This window comes from Macaca fascicularis, chromosome 3 (genome assembly GCF_037993035.2).
Source record: "Macaca fascicularis isolate 582-1 chromosome 3, T2T-MFA8v1.1".
In the NCBI taxonomy this organism is placed as follows: Eukaryota; Metazoa; Chordata; class Mammalia; order Primates; family Cercopithecidae; genus Macaca; species Macaca fascicularis.
The window spans coordinates 122,442,393-122,461,010 of NC_088377.1; the positions used below are offsets into that span (position 1 = coordinate 122,442,393).

At 36.4% G+C, this 18,618-nt stretch overlaps 1 protein-coding gene across 17 annotated transcripts in view; it reads right to left on the minus strand.

Annotated features, from left to right (window-relative positions):
- GLCCI1 (glucocorticoid induced 1) overlaps nucleotides 1–18,618 on the minus strand; it is a 131,165-nt gene that overhangs the window by 64,888 nt on the left and 47,659 nt on the right. For 16 of the 17 annotated variants that reach the window (XM_074035443.1, XM_045387600.2, XM_074035442.1 and 13 more), the window contains one exon: nucleotides 9,032–9,118. In XM_074035443.1, coding sequence (XP_073891544.1) covers nucleotides 9,032–9,118 — 87 coding nt within the window. Of the gene's footprint in view, nucleotides 1–7,775; nucleotides 7,995–9,031; nucleotides 9,119–18,618 lie in introns of those variants that run through there. The other variant, XM_074035449.1, reaches the window with a different exon arrangement.

Genomic DNA, 18,618 nt, shown 5'->3' on the forward strand with positions numbered 1-18,618 from the left:
GGTTGAAAAATCTTTTCTTTAAGAATGCTGAATATTGGCCCCCACTCTCTTCTGGCTTGTAGAGTTTCTGCCAAGAGATTCACTGTTAGTCTGATGGGCTTCCCTTTGTGGGTAACCCGACCTTTCTCTCTGGCTGCCCTTAACATTTTTTCCTTCATTTCAACTTTGGTGAATCTGACAATTATGTGTCTTGGAGTTGCTCTTCTTGAGGAGTATCTTTGTGGCTTTTCTGTATTTCCTGAATTTGAATGTTGGCTTGCCTTGCTAGGTTGGGGAAATCCTCCTGCATAATATCCTGCAGAGTGTTTTCCAACTTGGTTCCATTCTCCCTGTCATTTTCAGGTACACCAATCAGATATAGATCTGGTCTTTTCACATAGTACCATATTTCTTGGAGGCTCTGTTCGTTTCTTTTTACTCTTTTTTCTCTAAACTTCTCTTCTCGCTTCATTTCATTCATTTGATCTTCAATCACTGATACCCTTTCTTCCAGTTGATCTAATTGGCTACTGAAGCTTATGCATTTATCACGTAGTTCTCGTGCCATGGTTTTTAGCTCCATCAGGTCATTTAAGGTCTTCTCTACACTGGTTATTCTAGGTAGCCATTCATCTTTTTTCAAGATTTTTAGCTTCTTTGCAATGGGTTCAAACTTCCTCCTTTAGCTTGGAGACGTATGATTTTCTGAAGCTTTCTTCTCTCAACTCGTCAAAGTCATTCTCTGTCCAGCTTTATTCTGTTGCTGGTGAGGAGCTGCGTTCCTTTGGAGGGGGAGAGGTGGTCTGATTTTTAGAATTTTCAGCTTTTCTGCTCTGTTTTTTCCCCATCTTTGTGGTTTTATCTACCTTTGGTCTTTGATGATGGTGATGTACAGATGCGGTTTTGGTGTGGATGTCCTTTCTGTTAGTTTTCCTTCTAACAGTCAGGACCCTCAGCTGCAGCTCTGTTGGAGTTTGCTTGAGGTCCACTCCAGACCCTGTTTGCCTGGGTATCAGCAGCGGAGGCTGCAGAACAGCGAATACTGCTGAACAGCAAATGTTGCTGCCTGATCACTTCTCTGGAAGCTTCATCTCAGAGGGGTACCCGGCCGTGTGTGGTGTCAGTCTGCCCCTACTGGGGGATGCCTCCCAGTTAGGCTACTGGGGGGGGTCAGGGACCCACATGAGGAGGCAGTCTGTCCATTCTCGGATCTCAAACTCCATCCTGGGAAAACCACTGCTCTCTTCAAAGCTGTCAGGGACATTTAAGTCTGCAGAGGTTTCTGCTGCCTTTTGTTCGGCTATGCCCTGCCCCCAGAGGTGGAGTCTACAGAGGCAGTCAGGTCTCCTTGAGCTGCGGTGGGCTCCACCCAGTTTGAGCTTCCCAGTCAATTTGTTTACCCACTCAAGCCTCAGCAATGGCAGGCGCCCCTCCCCTAGCCTCGCTGCCACCTTGCAGTTCAATCTCAGACTGCTATGCTAGCAATGCGCGAGGCTCCATGGGCATGGGATCCTCTAAGCCAGGCGTGGGATATACTCTCCTGGTGTGCCGTTTGCTAAGACCGTTGAAAACGCACAGTATTAGGGTGGGAGTGACCTGATTTTCCAGGTGCCGTCCGTCACAGCTTGCGCTTCCCAGGAAAGGGAATTCCCTGACTCCTTGCGCTTCCCAGGTGAGGTGATACCTCGCCCTGCTTCAGGTCACGCTCAGTGGGCTACACCCACTGTCCTGCACCCACTGTCCGACAAGCCCCAGTGAGATGAACCTGGCACCTCAGCTGGAAATGCAGAAATCATCTGTCTTCTGCTTCATTCATGCTGGGAGCTGTAGACTGGAGCTATTCCTATTCGGCCATCTTGGAATTGCGCTGGTACTAGGTGTTCCTTAAATGTTTGGTAGAATTCAGCAGTGAAGCCATTGGGTCCCAGGCTTCTCTTTACTGGGAGACTTTTTAATCTGGGTTCAATCTCTTTACTTGTTATTGGTCTGTTTGGGCTTTGGATTTCTTCATGAGTCTGTCTTGGTAGGTTATACGTGTCTGGGAATTTATTCATTTCTTATAGATATTCCAATTTATTGGCATATAGTTGCTCAAAGTAGCCACTAACGATCTTCTGAATTTCTGTGGTATCAGCTGTAAAGTCTTCTTTTTCACCTCTGATTTATTTGGGTATTCTTTTTTTTCTTGGTTATCTTGGCTAAATGTTTGTCAATTTTATCTTTTCAAAAAACTAACTTTTAATTTCAATGATCTTTGTGGTGTTTTCTTCATTTCAAATCCATTTTATTTCAGCTCTGATCTTTATTATTTCTTTTCTTATACTAATTTTCAGTTTGATTTGCTCTTGCTTTTGCTGCGTCTTAAGATGCATTGTTAGGTTATTTATTTGAAGTTTTTCTTCTTTTTTGATGTAGGCACTTAGAGCTATAAATTTCCCTCTTAGTGCTCTTTTTGCTATATCCCATAGATTTTGGTATGTTGTGTTTCCATTATCATTTGTTTCAAGAAGTTTTTCAATTTCCTCCTTCATTTCTTCATTGACTCACTGGTCATTCAGGAGCCTATTGTTTAATTTCCATGTGCCTGTATAGTTTCCAAAATTCTCCTTGTTATTTTGTAGTTTTATTCCACTGTGGTCAGAGAGGATTCCTGGTATTATTTCAATTTTTTTTGAATGTTTTAAGATATCTTTATGACCTAATATGTGGTCTGTCTTTGAGAATGATCCATGTGATGAGGAGGAAAATTTGTGTTCTGAGGCTGTTGGATGAAATGTTCTGTAAATATCTATTAGGTCTATTTGTTCTACAGTGCAGATTAAGCCCAATGTTTCCTTGCTGATTTTCTGTCTAGGAGATCTGTCTAACACTGAAAGTAGGGTGTTGACGTCTCCAGCTATTATTGTACTGGGGTCTATCTTCCTTTTTAGTTCTAATAATATTTGCTTTATATTTATATCTGGGTGCTCCAGTGTTGAGTACATATATACTTACAATCATTATATCCTCTTGCTGAATTGGCCCCTTTATAATGACCTTGTCTTTTCTTACAGTTTTTGACTCTAAATCTATTTTGCCTGATACAAGCATAGCAACTCCTGCTCTTTTTTGGTTTCCACTGGCATGGCATATCTTTCCATCCTTTTAGTTTTAGTCTACGTTTATCTTTATAGGTGAAGTGTGTTTCTTGTAGACAATAGATCATTGGGTCTCTTTTTTCTTTTTTTCATCCATTCAGCCACTCAATATCTTTTGTTTGGAGAGTTTAGTCCATTTACATTCCATTTTATTACAGATAAGTATGAACTTACTCCTGCCATTTTATTATTTGTTTTTTTGGTCTTCACTTTCTTCCTTCTTTCCACCCTTCTTGTCTTCCTTTTGGTCATTTTTTTCTGGTGGTATGCTTTCTTCCTTTTATTTTTGAGACAGGGCTTCACTCTGTTACCCAGGCAGGAGTACAGTGGTGTGATCTTGACTCACTGCAACCTCCACCTCCCAGGCTCAAGAGATTCTTGTGCCTCAGCCTCCCCAGTAGCTGGGACTACAGGTGTGTGCCACCACACCCGGCTAATTTTTGTATTTTTAGTAGAGACAGAGTTTCACTATGTTGGCCAGGCTGATATCAAACTCCTGACCTCAAGGGATCTGCTTGTCTTGGCCTCCCAAGATGCTGGGCTTACAGGCGTGAGTTTCCTCAAAATAGCTACTTTGAATTCGCTCTTAAAGGTTATATGTCTCTATTTCTCTAGGACTGGTCCCTGGTGCCTGGTTCATTTGGTGAGGTCATGTTTTCCTGGATGGTGCTAATTATTGTAGATGTTCCTCAGTGTCTGGGCATCGAAGAGTTAGGTATTTATTGTAGTCTCCACAGTCTGGGCTTATTTGTGCCTGCCCTTCTTGGGAAGGCTTTCCAAGTATTCAGAGAAACTTGGGCCCCAAGCCCAAAAAAACTGTGTTTTTTGCAGATTTGTAGAGGTATAACTACCACCTTGGAGGTCTTGAAAAAGATCTGGGAGAATTCTTGATTACCAGACAAAGACTGTTGTTCTCTTCCTTTACTTTCTCCTCAGCAAATAGGGGGTGTCTGTCTGTCTGTCTGTCTCTCTCTCTCTTTAAAGCTTGCCAATAAAAAGTTCTGACTGCTGCAATGGCCGATTCTCCCCTGGCTAAGGTTAGTCCAAATGCTCCCTCCATGCACAGGCACTGGCTGAGGCCAGTATGACTTTATTCTTCACTGTGGTACGACAGTACTGAGTTCAGTGCAAAGTTCCCCAATCGCTGTGCTCTTCTTCCTCAAAGTGCACAGATTCTCTCTGTGCTCCACACAATTGCTGCCAGGGGATGGAGGAGTAACATCAGCAATTCAAGAGTGTCTCTCCTGGCCTACTCAATGCCTCTTTTGGTGCTATGAACTTAAAACTCAGTACTGTGATTGCTCACCTGATTTTAGGTTCTTGTGAATGGTGTTTTTCTCTGTGCAGATAGTTGTTAACATTTGGTACTTCAGTGGGGGGTGCGAGGGATGAACGGTGTAGGCTTCTATTCCTGTGTCACAACTTTGTTTACTTATTCTTCCTTTCCTGCTTCGTGATATTTTTTAGTATGCTATTTTAATTCCTCTTTTTTTTAATTTAAATTTTTGGAGTTATCTTCTTAATAACTTAGCAACTGCTCTAGGGATTATATGTCTTAATTTATCACAATCTACATCACAATAATACTTAATTTCAGTCAAATAGAAACTACAATATACGTCCTTTTCCTAACTCCTCCTTTGTGCTATTATTATATATATTTCATGTACATCCTATAAATCCAACAAAACAATGTTGAAAACTCCTTTATATTTACCACATATTCACTATTCCCAGCACTCTTCAATTGTTCCTATGGATACAAATTATTATCTAGTGTTACTTCCTTTCAGTCTGAAGATTTGCTTTAGAATTTCTTATAACACAGTCTGATAGGGAGAAATTATCTCAAGTTTTACCTGGGAATGCCATTTTTTCACCTTCACTTTGGAAGACTAGTTTTGCTGGATATTGAATACCTACCTGGTTGACAGTTTTTGGTTTACTTTTTTTCTTTCAGCACTTTGAATGCATCAGGCCTCATGGTCCCCATCACTTCTGATTTTAAAGTCAGCTGTTAAAGCTATTAGTGGTCCCCCATGTCTGATGACTCATTTTCTTTTTCTTATGGTTCCCTTTGTGTTTTCCTAGTTGTGGTTACTTAAACTTCATCAATCTGTAGATTGTTTTTCATCAAATTTGGAAAGTTCTCTGTCAGTATTTCTTTGATTGTTTTTCTCTGCTCTGTCCCTTCTCTCCTTCAACTTTAATCTCTTTTTTCCTTTCCATTCTTCAGAGTATATAAATTCTATTGACTTATCTTCTAATTCATCGATTCTTCTGCCATGGCAAATCTATTGTCAAGCCCATCTAACATTTTTATATTTAGTGATTGCCTTTTTTAACTCTAGAATTTTGTTTCCTTCTTTTTTTAGAATGACTATCTCTTTGTGAAAATACTTTTTTTATTTTTTACTTTTTTTGAGACGGCATCTCGCTCTGTCACCCAGGGTGGAGTGCAGTGGTGCGATCTCGGCTCACTGCAATCTCTGTCTCCCAGGTTCAAGCAATTCTCCTGCCTCAGTCTCCTGAGTAGCTGGGACTATAGGCGTGTGCCACGGGGTTTCACTGTGTTAGCCAGGATGGCCTCAATCTTCTGACTTCATGATCCACCCACCTTGGCCTCCCAAAGTGCTGGGATTACAGGCGTAAGCCACCATGTCCGGCCTGTGAAAATTCTTTATTCATTGAGTCCTTGTAGTCCTACTTTCCCTTTAATCATTTAATCATGGTTTCCTTTATTTCTTTGATGTCTTTGTCTGCTAAATACATTATAAAAACACATACAGTTTCTATTGACTGCTTTATTTTCCTGAGTATGTGCCATACTTTATTATAAAAACACATATAGTTTCTACTGACTGCTTTATTTTCCTATGTGCCATACTTTTTTGTTGCTTTGTATATCTCAAAACTTTTTGCTGAATGCTAGATATTTCAGATAATATAGCAACTCCAGATTCTGATTTTCTCCCGAGAGTTGTTGTCTACTTGTTGTTTCTTAATGGTCTACAAGTCTGTTTCTCCCGCAATGTGTGACGGCTTATGTCTCTATTATTTTTTGCCTGACTTCTTAAGACCTTTTAAAGCAGGTCTCCAGTGTTCACCATAGTGTTTGGCCAAAGACTGTACATTCTGTTCAAACATCTCAAGCCAATAAGGGTTCTATTTCCTACTGATAGGATTTGTTTGTGGACAGAGGACAGCATTTGAAATTCAGGTTTTTTACAAGTCTTCCCTGGTTTTATTTCCAGTAGCCCACTTGAATTTCCTCTGCACCTGTTCCTAGGCTGTTCTGGCCAGGAACACATCAGTGGCCTGGGCCCACTCTGTTCTCTGCTGTGCATGTCCACAGCCTCCAGTCAACCTGGGATATGTGGGGAATTTATCAAGCTCCCACTACTGTCTTACCTCTCAAAACTCTCTATTAAACTCAACTAGTCCATGAGCCTACTGCTGGCCTCAAACTGGACTACAATCTTAGACTAATAAAGTTGTTGGCTCTCTCTGTTTACTTGCCACAAAGATCACCATTTTAACCTACAATGCTCCAAAGCAAGCGATTTCTCTACAACAGTGGAAGCAAAGCTGCTGGTTTTCATCCTGATTGAAATGCTATGCAACAGAGCTAAGGAGAAGGAAAAGGAGAAAAGGAGTAGCACCAGATCACGAATTTGTGCTATTCCTACCCTATGTTCATTAGTTTTCATGAATAAAGCTTCTTAGTTTGTTTGGTAAAGTAGTCAAACAGTTGTTTTGACAGTTTTGTCCAGCTTTATGGTTGCCTTCTGTGGAAAACAAATGTTCTCACTGAATCAGTCATTCCTTTTTAATAGTGTATGTCATCTATTACTGAAATCCAGTTATCGTTCAATTAAAAATCCAACAAAAGAGTCATTAAAAACTCTTTCATATTTACCCACATATTTACTATTCCCAGCACTCTTCAATTCTTCCTATGGATTCAAATTAATATCTGGCATTACTTCCATTCAGTCTAATGATTAGTAAATCTTGGTGATAACACTAAGATTGTATTTAACTCTGAGATAAAAATACAAGTTCACTTTTTTGTTATTCATATGCTATACAGAGATATGTAGTTACAGTAAGCTAGAGATATTAGACTTAGTTTCATTTATTTTTTGTTGCTGCTGCAGAAAACTGATTTTTTGCATACATGTATGGTAGGCAGAAGGAGCTGAGTAGGTCTCTACATCCATACTATAAAGAAGCTGCTAAAATGTAATACAATCATAAGTAAAATCATGCTAATAAACTATATCTATGCAGTCCAGACACCACAGTATGTAAGGGATACTGATAACCTATAGTATATAAAATTATACAAAGAGGCCTGGAAACTGGTATATGAAAAAAATTTTGAGAGAAATGTAAATGTTTACTCTGGAGAAAAAAAATGACTTACTGTTGGCCTTTAAAAGACTTAGACTTACTCAATATTGATCCAGAGGGCAAAGTCAAAACTAAGTTATCTAATTCTAAGTTCAATATATAAGAGAACATATTTAACAACTTAAAACAATTAAACTGGCTCTCTTTATAAAGTAATGAGTTTCCCTCACTAAGAATGATCATGGCCTGGTGTGGTGGCTCATGCTTGTAGTCCCAGCACGTTGGGAGGCCGAGGTGGGCGGATCGCTTGAGGTCAGGAGTTTGAGACTAGCCTGCCCAATATGGCAAAACCCCGTCTCCACTAAAAATGCAAAAATTAGCTGGGCATGGTGGCACATATCTGTAATCCCAGCTACTCGGGTGGCTGAGGCAGGAGAATCACTTGAACCCGGGAGGCAGAAGCTGCAGTGAGCCAAGACTGTGCCACTGTACTCCAGCCTGGGTGACAGAGTAAGATTCCACCTTGAAACAAAAAAAAAAAGAATAACAGAGATTCGACGACCATCTTTTAAGGAGCATTTATGTAGAAGATAGACTAGATGACCTTTCAATTCTAAGTTTCTGTAATTTATAAAAACAAATAAAAAAGAATTTAGATGGATAAAACTATCAGGAAAAATAATCCAAAATATACATCAAGATATGACACCTCAGGTTATTCATAATAAATAAGGAAATGGGTCATAGAAACTAAGTTTCTAAGAAGCATGGATTACTGTTGGGTTCCAAAGGGCAACAATATATTGGATGTCATTAAAAAGCTATTAGATCGCGCCTGTAATCCCAGCACTTTGGGAGGCCGAGGAGGGCAGATCACGAGGTCAGAAGATCACGACCATCCTGGCTATCATGGTGAAACCCCGTCTCTACTAAAAATACAAAAAATTAGCCAGGTGTGGTGGTGGGTGCCTATAGTCCCAGCTACTTGCGAGGCTGAGGCAAGAGAATGGCATGAACCTGGGAGGTGGAGCTTGCAGTAAGCCAAGATGGCGCCACTGCATTCCAGCCTGGGCGACAAAGCAAGACTCTGTCTCAAAAAAAAAAAAGCTATTAGAAACAGAAAACACTGTCCTACCATTGTACAAAGCTATATAGCCTATAGCTCTGGTTGCTACAACTCAAAAACAAGCAAGCTGAAGAGAGAACAAAAGATAACTAAAATGAACAAGATAGAGAGTATTACATAAAATTAGACTTCACTCTGGAAAGGCTAAAGCTGACTGAGAGCATAACAAATATTTAGAAATGACACAAAATACACAAATAAGGTAAATTTAGACTTGTTCACCAAAATGTAGAATGCAACCTACCTAACTAGAATTTGTACTAACCTTACAAATACCTTAGAATTTATCCTAACCTTACCCTAGAATTTGTCCTAACCTTACTGAAAGAGGTAAGGTTAGGATAAATTTTAAAAGTGTCCTTACATTCAGGAAATACTAAGGTAATCTCCTAGGACCAAAACAGGTTACAGACGGAAAACAAAAATAACTTACCTCTTTTAGTTGATCAGCACTCCCCCATGACGCAGAACGCTGATGTGACCTCTTTTCTGCACCCTCTTCTGCCCAACAGCTAGGTGTCTTTAAAAAAAAAAAAAAAATATATATATATATATATATATATATATATATATATGAAATTTTATCTCTACTTCCTAATCTCAAGCAACTGAAACATATTTCACATTCTTAGCACATACCAGTTAGAGAACTATACTGAAATCCTTTAAATGCTAAGAGTTTCGTGACCCTGTGAAATGTTTAAAATATTCTGCCATATTCTGAATTATATATGCTCAAAGATATCTCTGAGTCATCTTAATTAAAACGTTTGATATCTTCACATCAATAACATTAATAACTTAATTATAAAATTCAAAGGGAATTGTAAAGATACGTGTATTGGTGTTTTTAAAGAGAACAGCCAAACTAAATATGAAATGGTATTTCCACTAAATTTGACAGAGGTAAAATGAATGAAAGTATCTCAAAAACAGTAGTATTAAGAATGACCTATATTCAAATATTTAGCTAGAGGGCTGACTGTACTACTTTTTCTGTACTTGGGGAAGAGTAAGTATTAGTATCTTTTTTGAAAAATATCAGGCATCTTTATATAAAAAACAAAGTTATTATAAAGGTGAAAAAGATTAAAAATAGTAAAACATAAGCTAAATAAACAGAATATAAACTAAAGTAACACATATTCTAAAAAACCTGAACTGTATGTCAGAAAACATAATCATTTTTATCTAAAATATGATTTTCAGTTATTTAGCCATTAATATATACCTCAAATGTAAGACAAACCACTAAATCCCAAATAATGCCATACAGTGGTAAGACCATTTAATAGTCGTATTAAAAAATTAAACAATAGGCTGGGCACAGCGGCTCACGCCTGTAATCCCAACATTTCGGAGGCCAAGGCGGGTGGATCACCTGAGGTCAGGAGTTTGAGACCAGCCTGACCAACATGGTGAAACCCCATCTCTAAAAAATTAGTTGGGCATGGTGGCGGGCGCCTATAATCTCAGCTACTTGGGAGGCTGAGACGGGAGAATCACTTGAACCCGGGAGGCAGAGGCTGCAGTGAGCCAAGATGACACCATTGCACTCCAGCCCAGGTGACGAGAGTGAAACTCTGTCTCAAAAAAAAAAAAAATTAAACAATATTAAAATATCATCTTTAATATATGAGAAGACTCTTGTGTAATGTAAATTAGAAAGGATTAAAAACCACTACTTAAAGGGCAATGATTGTCACAGTAACTATATACAGCTTTAAAAATTATTTTTCATTACATGCTTTTTCATTACATGCTGAAAAAGGTATCATTTATATTAAGGCTATACTTGTGACTACATAATATATAAGTTCTTATGAAGAAGTCATCAGTTCTATTTTATACAGTTCAAAATGCTTGTGGAAAACTTTTAAAATAATCACACGTCTTAAAAGTGATGATATTCAAAAACCACTAACAAATGAATGCTAGCTGAATAAATACAAAAATAAATTGCTTGGGCAGTTCACAAGTAAAATGAAGCTGTTAAGTCAATTGACAGAGTAAAATATTTTATTCAATCAGCAAGTCCATGGATAAGAGGTATCAATATATTAAATAAGTTGCTTATAAAACACTTACTTACTAGAATTTCCTATGTTCCGTCCTAGATGACCTACTCTGAAAATAATTCAGCCTCCAAATAATTGTATCCTTAATAATAAATTTATTCCAAAATTATTCAATTGTTTAGTCACTTTTATTTTGATAATTTATATAACTTAATGTTTTTACCTGTCTACGAACTGAGCATTACTCTTATCAAAAATGAAAAGATTAAGGATCATAATCTTTATAACTCAAAGTACATTCACAGAAAATGAGTCAAATTTTTAGCATTTTCTGTAATTATTCAAAATCAACATTTATAATGTGAATTACGTTCATTTTGTACAGCTCTTTTTTCAAAGGACATTTACATATACTGTATCTCCAACTTACAGATACATTAATAGCCACAAAAATTCTGCAACTGCTTCAATACTGGCAAGCATGTCAATGGCAAAAGGAACTAAATCTGAGTTATCTCACAGATTATCTTCTTTTTTCCTATTATACTTTTCTTAAAAATGAATGTGAAAACCTATTCAATTATTTCAGAGTGTACTATTATTTACACAAAAGAATTACCTACAAAAGAAGTTAGTAGTATATGTACAGTTATGTGAACATAACAATGTTTTGGTCAATGATGGATGGCATACATAACAGTGGTCCCAAAAAATTATAATGAAGCTGAAAAATTCCTATTACCTAGCGATGTCTTGATGATCCTCATCTTGTGTGGGCCTAGGCTAATGTGTATATTTGTCTAAGCTTTTTAAAAAAAGTCTAAAAAGCAAAAAAAAACAAAACCAAAAAAATTAATAAAAGCTTATAGAGTAAGAATAGTTTGGTATGGTTGCACAATATGTTTGTGTTTTAAGCTAAGCGTTATTATGAAAAGATCAAAAAGCTAAAAAAATTAAGTTTATAAAGTAAAAATGTTATGGTAAGCTAAGGTTAACATTATTGAAGGAAGAAAAATATTTGTTATAAACTTAGTGTAACCCAAATGTGCAGTGCTTAGAAAGTCTATAGTAGTTTACGGTAATACCCTAAGCCTTCACATTCACTCACGACTTATTGACCCAATCAGAGCAGGTTCCAGTCCTGCAAACTCCATGCCATAGTATATGCCCTATACAGGTATACCATCTTCTCTACCTTTATATATTTGTACTGTACCTTTTCTATGTTTAGATATTCAAATACCACTATGTAACAACTGCCTACAGTCTGCAGTACAGTAACATGTTGTATAGTTTTGTAGGCTAGGAGCAATGGGCTATGCTGCATAGCCTGTGTGTAGTAGGCTACACCATCTAGGTTTGTGTAAGTACACCCTATGATGTTTGCACAGCGATGAATGCCTAATGATGCATTTCTCAGAACATATTTCCTTAAGTGAAAATGACTATAGTTTTTAAAAGAGAAAAATGACTGAGTTCTCTCAATCATGTGACTATAGAATGCATATAATTTAAGTATAGTCATCAGAGTCTTAACTTTCCAAAAATATCCCCCAAAGAGTAGTTTTAATTCCATCAATTTAAAAGTATGAAAAATACTCTATTCTACAAATATATTCTATAGATTGCATTGTCCAATACAACAGCTACTAGCCACATGTGCCTATTTAGATTTAAATTAATGAGGACTTAAAAAAACTAAAGTTCCTTAGTCACACTTAGCACATTTTAAAAGCTCAATAACCATCTGTGGCTACTGGCTGTCATATAGGACAACACAGATATGGAACATTCCCAATACTGAAGAAAGTTCAATTGGAGAGTTGTGTTCTATACACTGATCACCGATTTTTAATGAGTTATTTTAGCCAAAACAAAACCAAAAGATGGCTACCAAAATCAAATCTATTTAAAGCTGATGGTTAAGAAGTCACAGAAGGTGAACTAACTTGAATCCAATTTATTAAACCTGTGTATTTGAGAAATGTTTTACCATTTCAATCAGGAAAATAACACAAAGTAGCAAAAGTTCTTTCCTTTCATATCAGTAAGCAGCCCCTTCCAACTGGTCTGTTATTCTGTCTCTTAATCTAGACTAGAATTTTTTAAATAGTGCTACATATAACCATGCCCTTGGTGTTAACAAGAGTAGACAAAAAGGGTACCACAGTCAAATAAATTTAGGAAAAATTGTAATATCATACCATCATTTAAAAGAAATGAAACTTCTGTACACTTGAACAATGCAGAACTAAAACCTATCTGTAAGACTGTTAACAAAAAAAAGGTAGTTTTAAAAAAAAAAAAAAGCCTCTATGTGAAAAGGATATCTATAGGTAGAAGGGGTCCTTTTTTATTCTCACTCCCTGGAAGTCACCAAAGTCCAGACCATGAAATTTCTTTCCAGACTCTAGGGCCATCCTCCCTTCCAACCTGTGTGAGAACCACTTTTTCTCTAAGTAAAATACAAAGAGAACAATCCCACTGCACAGGACTAAGGAGGCTTCAAACTGAATACCATTAGAAAAATTATTTTTGGTAGATCAACCAAGAAGCTTAAATACTGGGTGCTTTTGTTATATATATCTTTATTCACTAACTAGCAAGGGCCAATATGCTTTTTAGTTTTATCAACTTCAAACCAGCTCAAACTAACTCCTAGCAAAAAACATTCTGTGTCAACGTGCAAAAGTCTAAAGCCATTTCAAAAAAAAAAAAATCCATAAACAAAAACATCACAAAATTCTTTAATCTTGTTTAAATGTTAAAAAATCTATTTTTATGTGGTTCATCACTGGTCTTAAATTTTATTGTAGTTTACAATCGATTACAGAAATATGAGTACTGACTGCTAATTATTTTATAGTACTTAGAGCAATGATAAACCTTGTAAGAAATGAAATGGAATTAGCTGAAAAATCAATGATACTTAAATTAAGAATTAATTATGACCACAGACTAATCTTAAATTATAAAAAACGTTTAGAATAGGTAATGACAAACCCTTCATTATTTACAAATATTTTTGTTTACAAAAATTTGTTTTTCTTTTGACTAATAAATAACTTTTAACTTCTTTTAAAACTTTTTAAAAAATATTATTTTGAAAAGTCTATCCTGATGAAGTATTACAAAGCAGCACAAAAGACTGTGGTTCTAGTATAATTATCCTTTGCCTTTCTGGGAACAGTGGTAACCAGATATGGTAAATAGCTGCCTTGGTTAGCAAAGAGTGTAGAAAAAGGCAGAATTCGGCTCAAGCAAAACACTGTGAAAGTTAAGACTGCATTTTTATTTTATGTAAAGTTGGAGGTTTTTGTTTAAGCTTTGGGAACTCAGTAATAGCAGCAGTTATATATTCAATTTTTTTTTATCAAGCTCCAACTCTATGCTAAGTTTTGTGCTCATTATGTTAGACCAGTTTCAAAGTGCAGTCCCCAGATAAGGAGCAGCATCATCACATGTTAGAAAAGCAAATTATCAGGCTCAACCTCAGACTACTAGATCTGGAACTCTTAGATAAGGCCCAGAAATATACTTCTTACTTTTTAAGCAAGTTTTTCAGATGATTCTGATGGATTCTAAAGTTTGAAAACCAGTGTTAGACTTAAAAATTGAAATCAGTAAGATACAGATTCTGCACTCAAGATGTCATGTTGACCATATACCCACTCATTTTTCTTGCTACCTTTGAACATGTTATTGTTTCAAAATCTCTTACATCTGACAGAAAATCAGCAACACAGGTGATTACTACATACCAACAAAAATATTTTTCACACCATTCTTAAAAACACCCACTGAAGTCATAAAAACTAATAGTGCTAAGATGATGACATGAATATCACCAATAGGATAACTAAGTAATGGAGGAGGGAGTGGTTTTCATAAGAATGTAAATACACTCTCCTGCACCTGAACCTATAGATTTGAAGCACCATTTCATATTTGTAAGACAGCAAACACAAAATAACTACTTCTGACTGAATTATTCCTGACCTACCAGGGATTGTTTATTGAATTTTAGAGCCCTCACATGCTCTGGGGTCATTTGTATCATTTCTATGCCATTTCCTACCAGTCCAGACTTAATGTTCATAATTGTATAATCAATAGTTGATACTAGTAATAATGACTTTTCCTGTCCACTTAATTCAATATTATTATATTTAAACCTGGTAACAGTAAAATACTATCTATTCTAATCAAAGGCAACTAATATGTATCAGTGTCTATTATGTCATAGATACTGTGCTAGAAGCTTAACATGGATTATTTCATATAATCCTCATTGCAATAGGCTATGTTAATAATAATAGTTGTCCCCCAAAAGCTGTTAGAATTCTAATAGGATGGAAAAGTTTTCCCTTGGTTTATAACGGTTCCTAACAATATGGTATCTCCCATATCAATCATTCACTTATTCATTCATTTATACAAAATAGTATACCTTGAGAGGCATATTGCTTTCTCATACCATACCATAAACTATGACCTAATTTTAAACTATGATAACTCTATGATCTTAATTTTTTTTTTTTTTTTTTTTTTTTTTTGCGATGGAGTCCTTGCTCTGTCACCCAGGCTGGAGTGCAGTGGCGCGATCTCGACTCACTGCAAGCTCCGCCTTCCAGGTTCACGCCATTCTCCTGCCTCAGCCTCCCGAATAGCTGGGACTACATGAGTCTGCCACTACATCTGGCTAATTTTTTTTTCTTGTATTTTTCGTAGAGACAGGGTTTCACCATGTTAGCCAGGATAGTCTCGATCTCCTGACCTCGTGATCTGCCCGCCTCAGCCTCCCAAAGTGCTGGGATTACAGGCATGAGCCACCGCACCTAACCAATCTTAATTGTTAAGGCATAATGTCTCTAACATAAAAATGTCTTTCTCAGTAAATTCTGTTTAATAATATCACACGAATTTTTCATAGAAAATTGATACAAGTTATAACAGGTTGAGAACCAATGTATAGGTCAATGTACAGAACCAACACAGGTCAGGGGACCAGAGTAAGAGTGTTATTCCTAATAAATACAACCTATTTCACAATTTTACCTAGAGGGGCAAAGGCATGAGAAAGCAATGAAGAAAAACAGGTTAATTTTGTTTCCAGCTAAATGCTTCTTATAAAGAGAAGAAAACTGAGTATCGGGGTAATGGAGGTATGGGAAAGGCCTTTCACGATATACTTTCTACTTTCGAAACAAATGAACACATAACCTATTAAAATTAATAAGTACAATTTTGACTTTGGTGATTTTAGAGATGATTTGAAACTAATGAATAAAATGTTCAATATTTTACTTATGAGTTAAAATCTTTCATCAATATAGCTGAGTATATTCCTTTAGCAACCAAACAAATTACTCCCCAAACCAGGAACATGACTAATTTCGTGTGAACTATTCAACTCTAGGATTCTACAATTCTCTGTCTCATAATTAGATGATGGCTGAGAGAAAAAGTAAAGGTGATCTCAACAGCCGTCAGCTCCACAAAAATAATTTAGACCCCTAGAATGCAATCTAAGAGGCAAAAACAGTTAAATCTTCAGGCTTGCTTCCATTTCATGAAGAAGTCCCCCAGCCCCTAAAATGTTTCAGCAACTGCTGTTTCTTAAATACATTTCAACAGCAAGCCCTTGACAAGGGCACAGGAAATTCAGACAGCTGTATAAAGTGTGACTTTTGGTCAGGAAATGAATTTCTGATCAGAGAGAAAAAACAAAGTTTTTTTTTATATCAGTAAGTATTTGAGGTACATCACCTATTCCTTTGACTAAAGTCCTCTCCAACCAAGCTCCTTTCAGGAATGGAGGAAAAGGCTAGGTACTTTATATATGACATCAACAGAAAAGAATATATATGTTTTAGTTCAGAGTTAGTTAACTTTATCGAATGTTGCCTAAAGCCAAATGCTGAGTACTTAGTCTGGATCTGTTTCTTAAGAACAAATAAAAACAAATAGATTTCTAGGGAAAGATGCTGGCACAGAGGCAGGATCATAAAACTCCATACACTGAAGTCTAATGAGATTAAGAGAAACTGCTTTATGTGCTTTTGGCATGTCTCATGTTTCACAGTTTAACTTTTAAAAATTAATTTTAAACAATAAAATACCAAATATAATAACAACATCACCTGGAGAAAGGGAAGTACCAGTATACATAATTTTATTTAAGATCTAACCACCTCATGTCTCACCCCTCAAAGAATACAAGTTTTGAAATCTCTCCCTGATACCAACCAAGAGACCAAGTGCCGTGGAAGAAATTAAGAAAATTTTCTAAAGTGCTACAAACCAAAAACATACTAGGCTAGTAAGTTACTTAGGTAAAATCCTTTCAGACCCAAGTGACAGATAATTCAGATGATATTTATACTGTGTTATGCTAGAGCACAGAGGAAGGAAATCTTGCAAAACCTTTTTATGAAGCAAGTGTGAAAATACTTTAAGGCTCATGAAAAAAAAGTAAGAACTCATTGCTGAATAATAAACAAATATAAAATTAACAAACATATTCACTGATGAAATGGCATTTTCTACATAAAGAATTATTCCTGATTAAAACAAGAAAAACCATTAGTAAAATAAGCATGCATACTCTATGTGTAAAAAGCACACATGCCTCACAGCAAATGTCAGTATACCTTGTCCAGTGAGTAAACTAGATACATTACTATTAGAGTCAAGAAAGAGGCCAAGGCAGCCGGGTCCAGTGGCTCACACCTGTAATCTCAGCACTTTGGGAGGCCGAGACGGGTGGATCACCTGAGGTCAGGAAATTGAGACCAGCCTGATCAACATGGTGAAACCCCGTCTCTACTAAAAAATTAAAAAATTAGCTGGGCATGGTGGCGGGCACCTGTAATTCCAGCTACTCAGGAGGCTGAGGCAGGAGAATCACTTGAACCCAGAAGGTGGAGGCTGCAGTGAGCCAAGATAATGCCATTGCACTCCAGCCTGGGTGACAGAGCAAGCCTCCGTCCCCCCGCCAAAAAAAGAGTCAAGGCATTCAATACCATAACTGTTAGTTTACCTGGTTCTGGGAGTGGTAAAAAATTCAACTCCAAAAGAGGATGCACACCAAGAAATAAATAATGAAAAGGATGTAGAACCAAAGAAAATTACCAAAAATTGAAAAACCAAAGAAAATTACCTAAAAAATTACTAGAAACAAGAAAAGTCAAGTTGAAGATGTCCTGTACATAAATTAGATATTAAATATCCTAATTACAACAGCAACCAAAGAAGACAAAATATTTAGATATAAGTTTAACAAGAAATGTGTTGTTCCAATAATTAGTTGTAAAATATTCTGAAGGGCAAACATAACACTTGAATGAATAAAAAGATATACCCCTTTCTTGGATAAGATTCAATACGGTAATAAATTCTCCTGAATTCATATTTAATTGTAATATAAAACATTTTGAGGAATTTGACAAATTACAAAATTAACTGAGAAAAATATGCAAGACTAGCCACACAAAATGAATTATAAGCAATACAATTAAAATCATTCAGTATTTAAAAAGATATTAATGGTATATAGTATAGCATAGAGATCCAAATAAGAATGGAAATTTATGATATAACAATGGTATCTCACATCAGCAGGGAAAACATAAACTCTTGAAAAATAAATAAAGCTGGATATCACCTCATGCCTTCCATCAAAATAAACTCAGAAATATCAAAGATACAAATATTTTAAAAGAAAAATAAAACTATTAAAAGAAAATATAGTTTAAATGAAATTTCTTAACTTAGAGTGGAAAAAATCTTTCCCAATTATGGTGTAACACAAAAAGCCACAAGGCACAGACCACTGTAATAAACACAGCAGCCAGAAATAAACCCTCGCATATATGGTCAATTGATTTTTGACAAGGGTGTCAAGGCCATTCAATGGGAAAAGGACAGCCTTTTCAACAAGTGGTGCTGCAAGAACTGGATACTCACATCCAAAAGGACAAAGTTGGACTCTTACCTTATA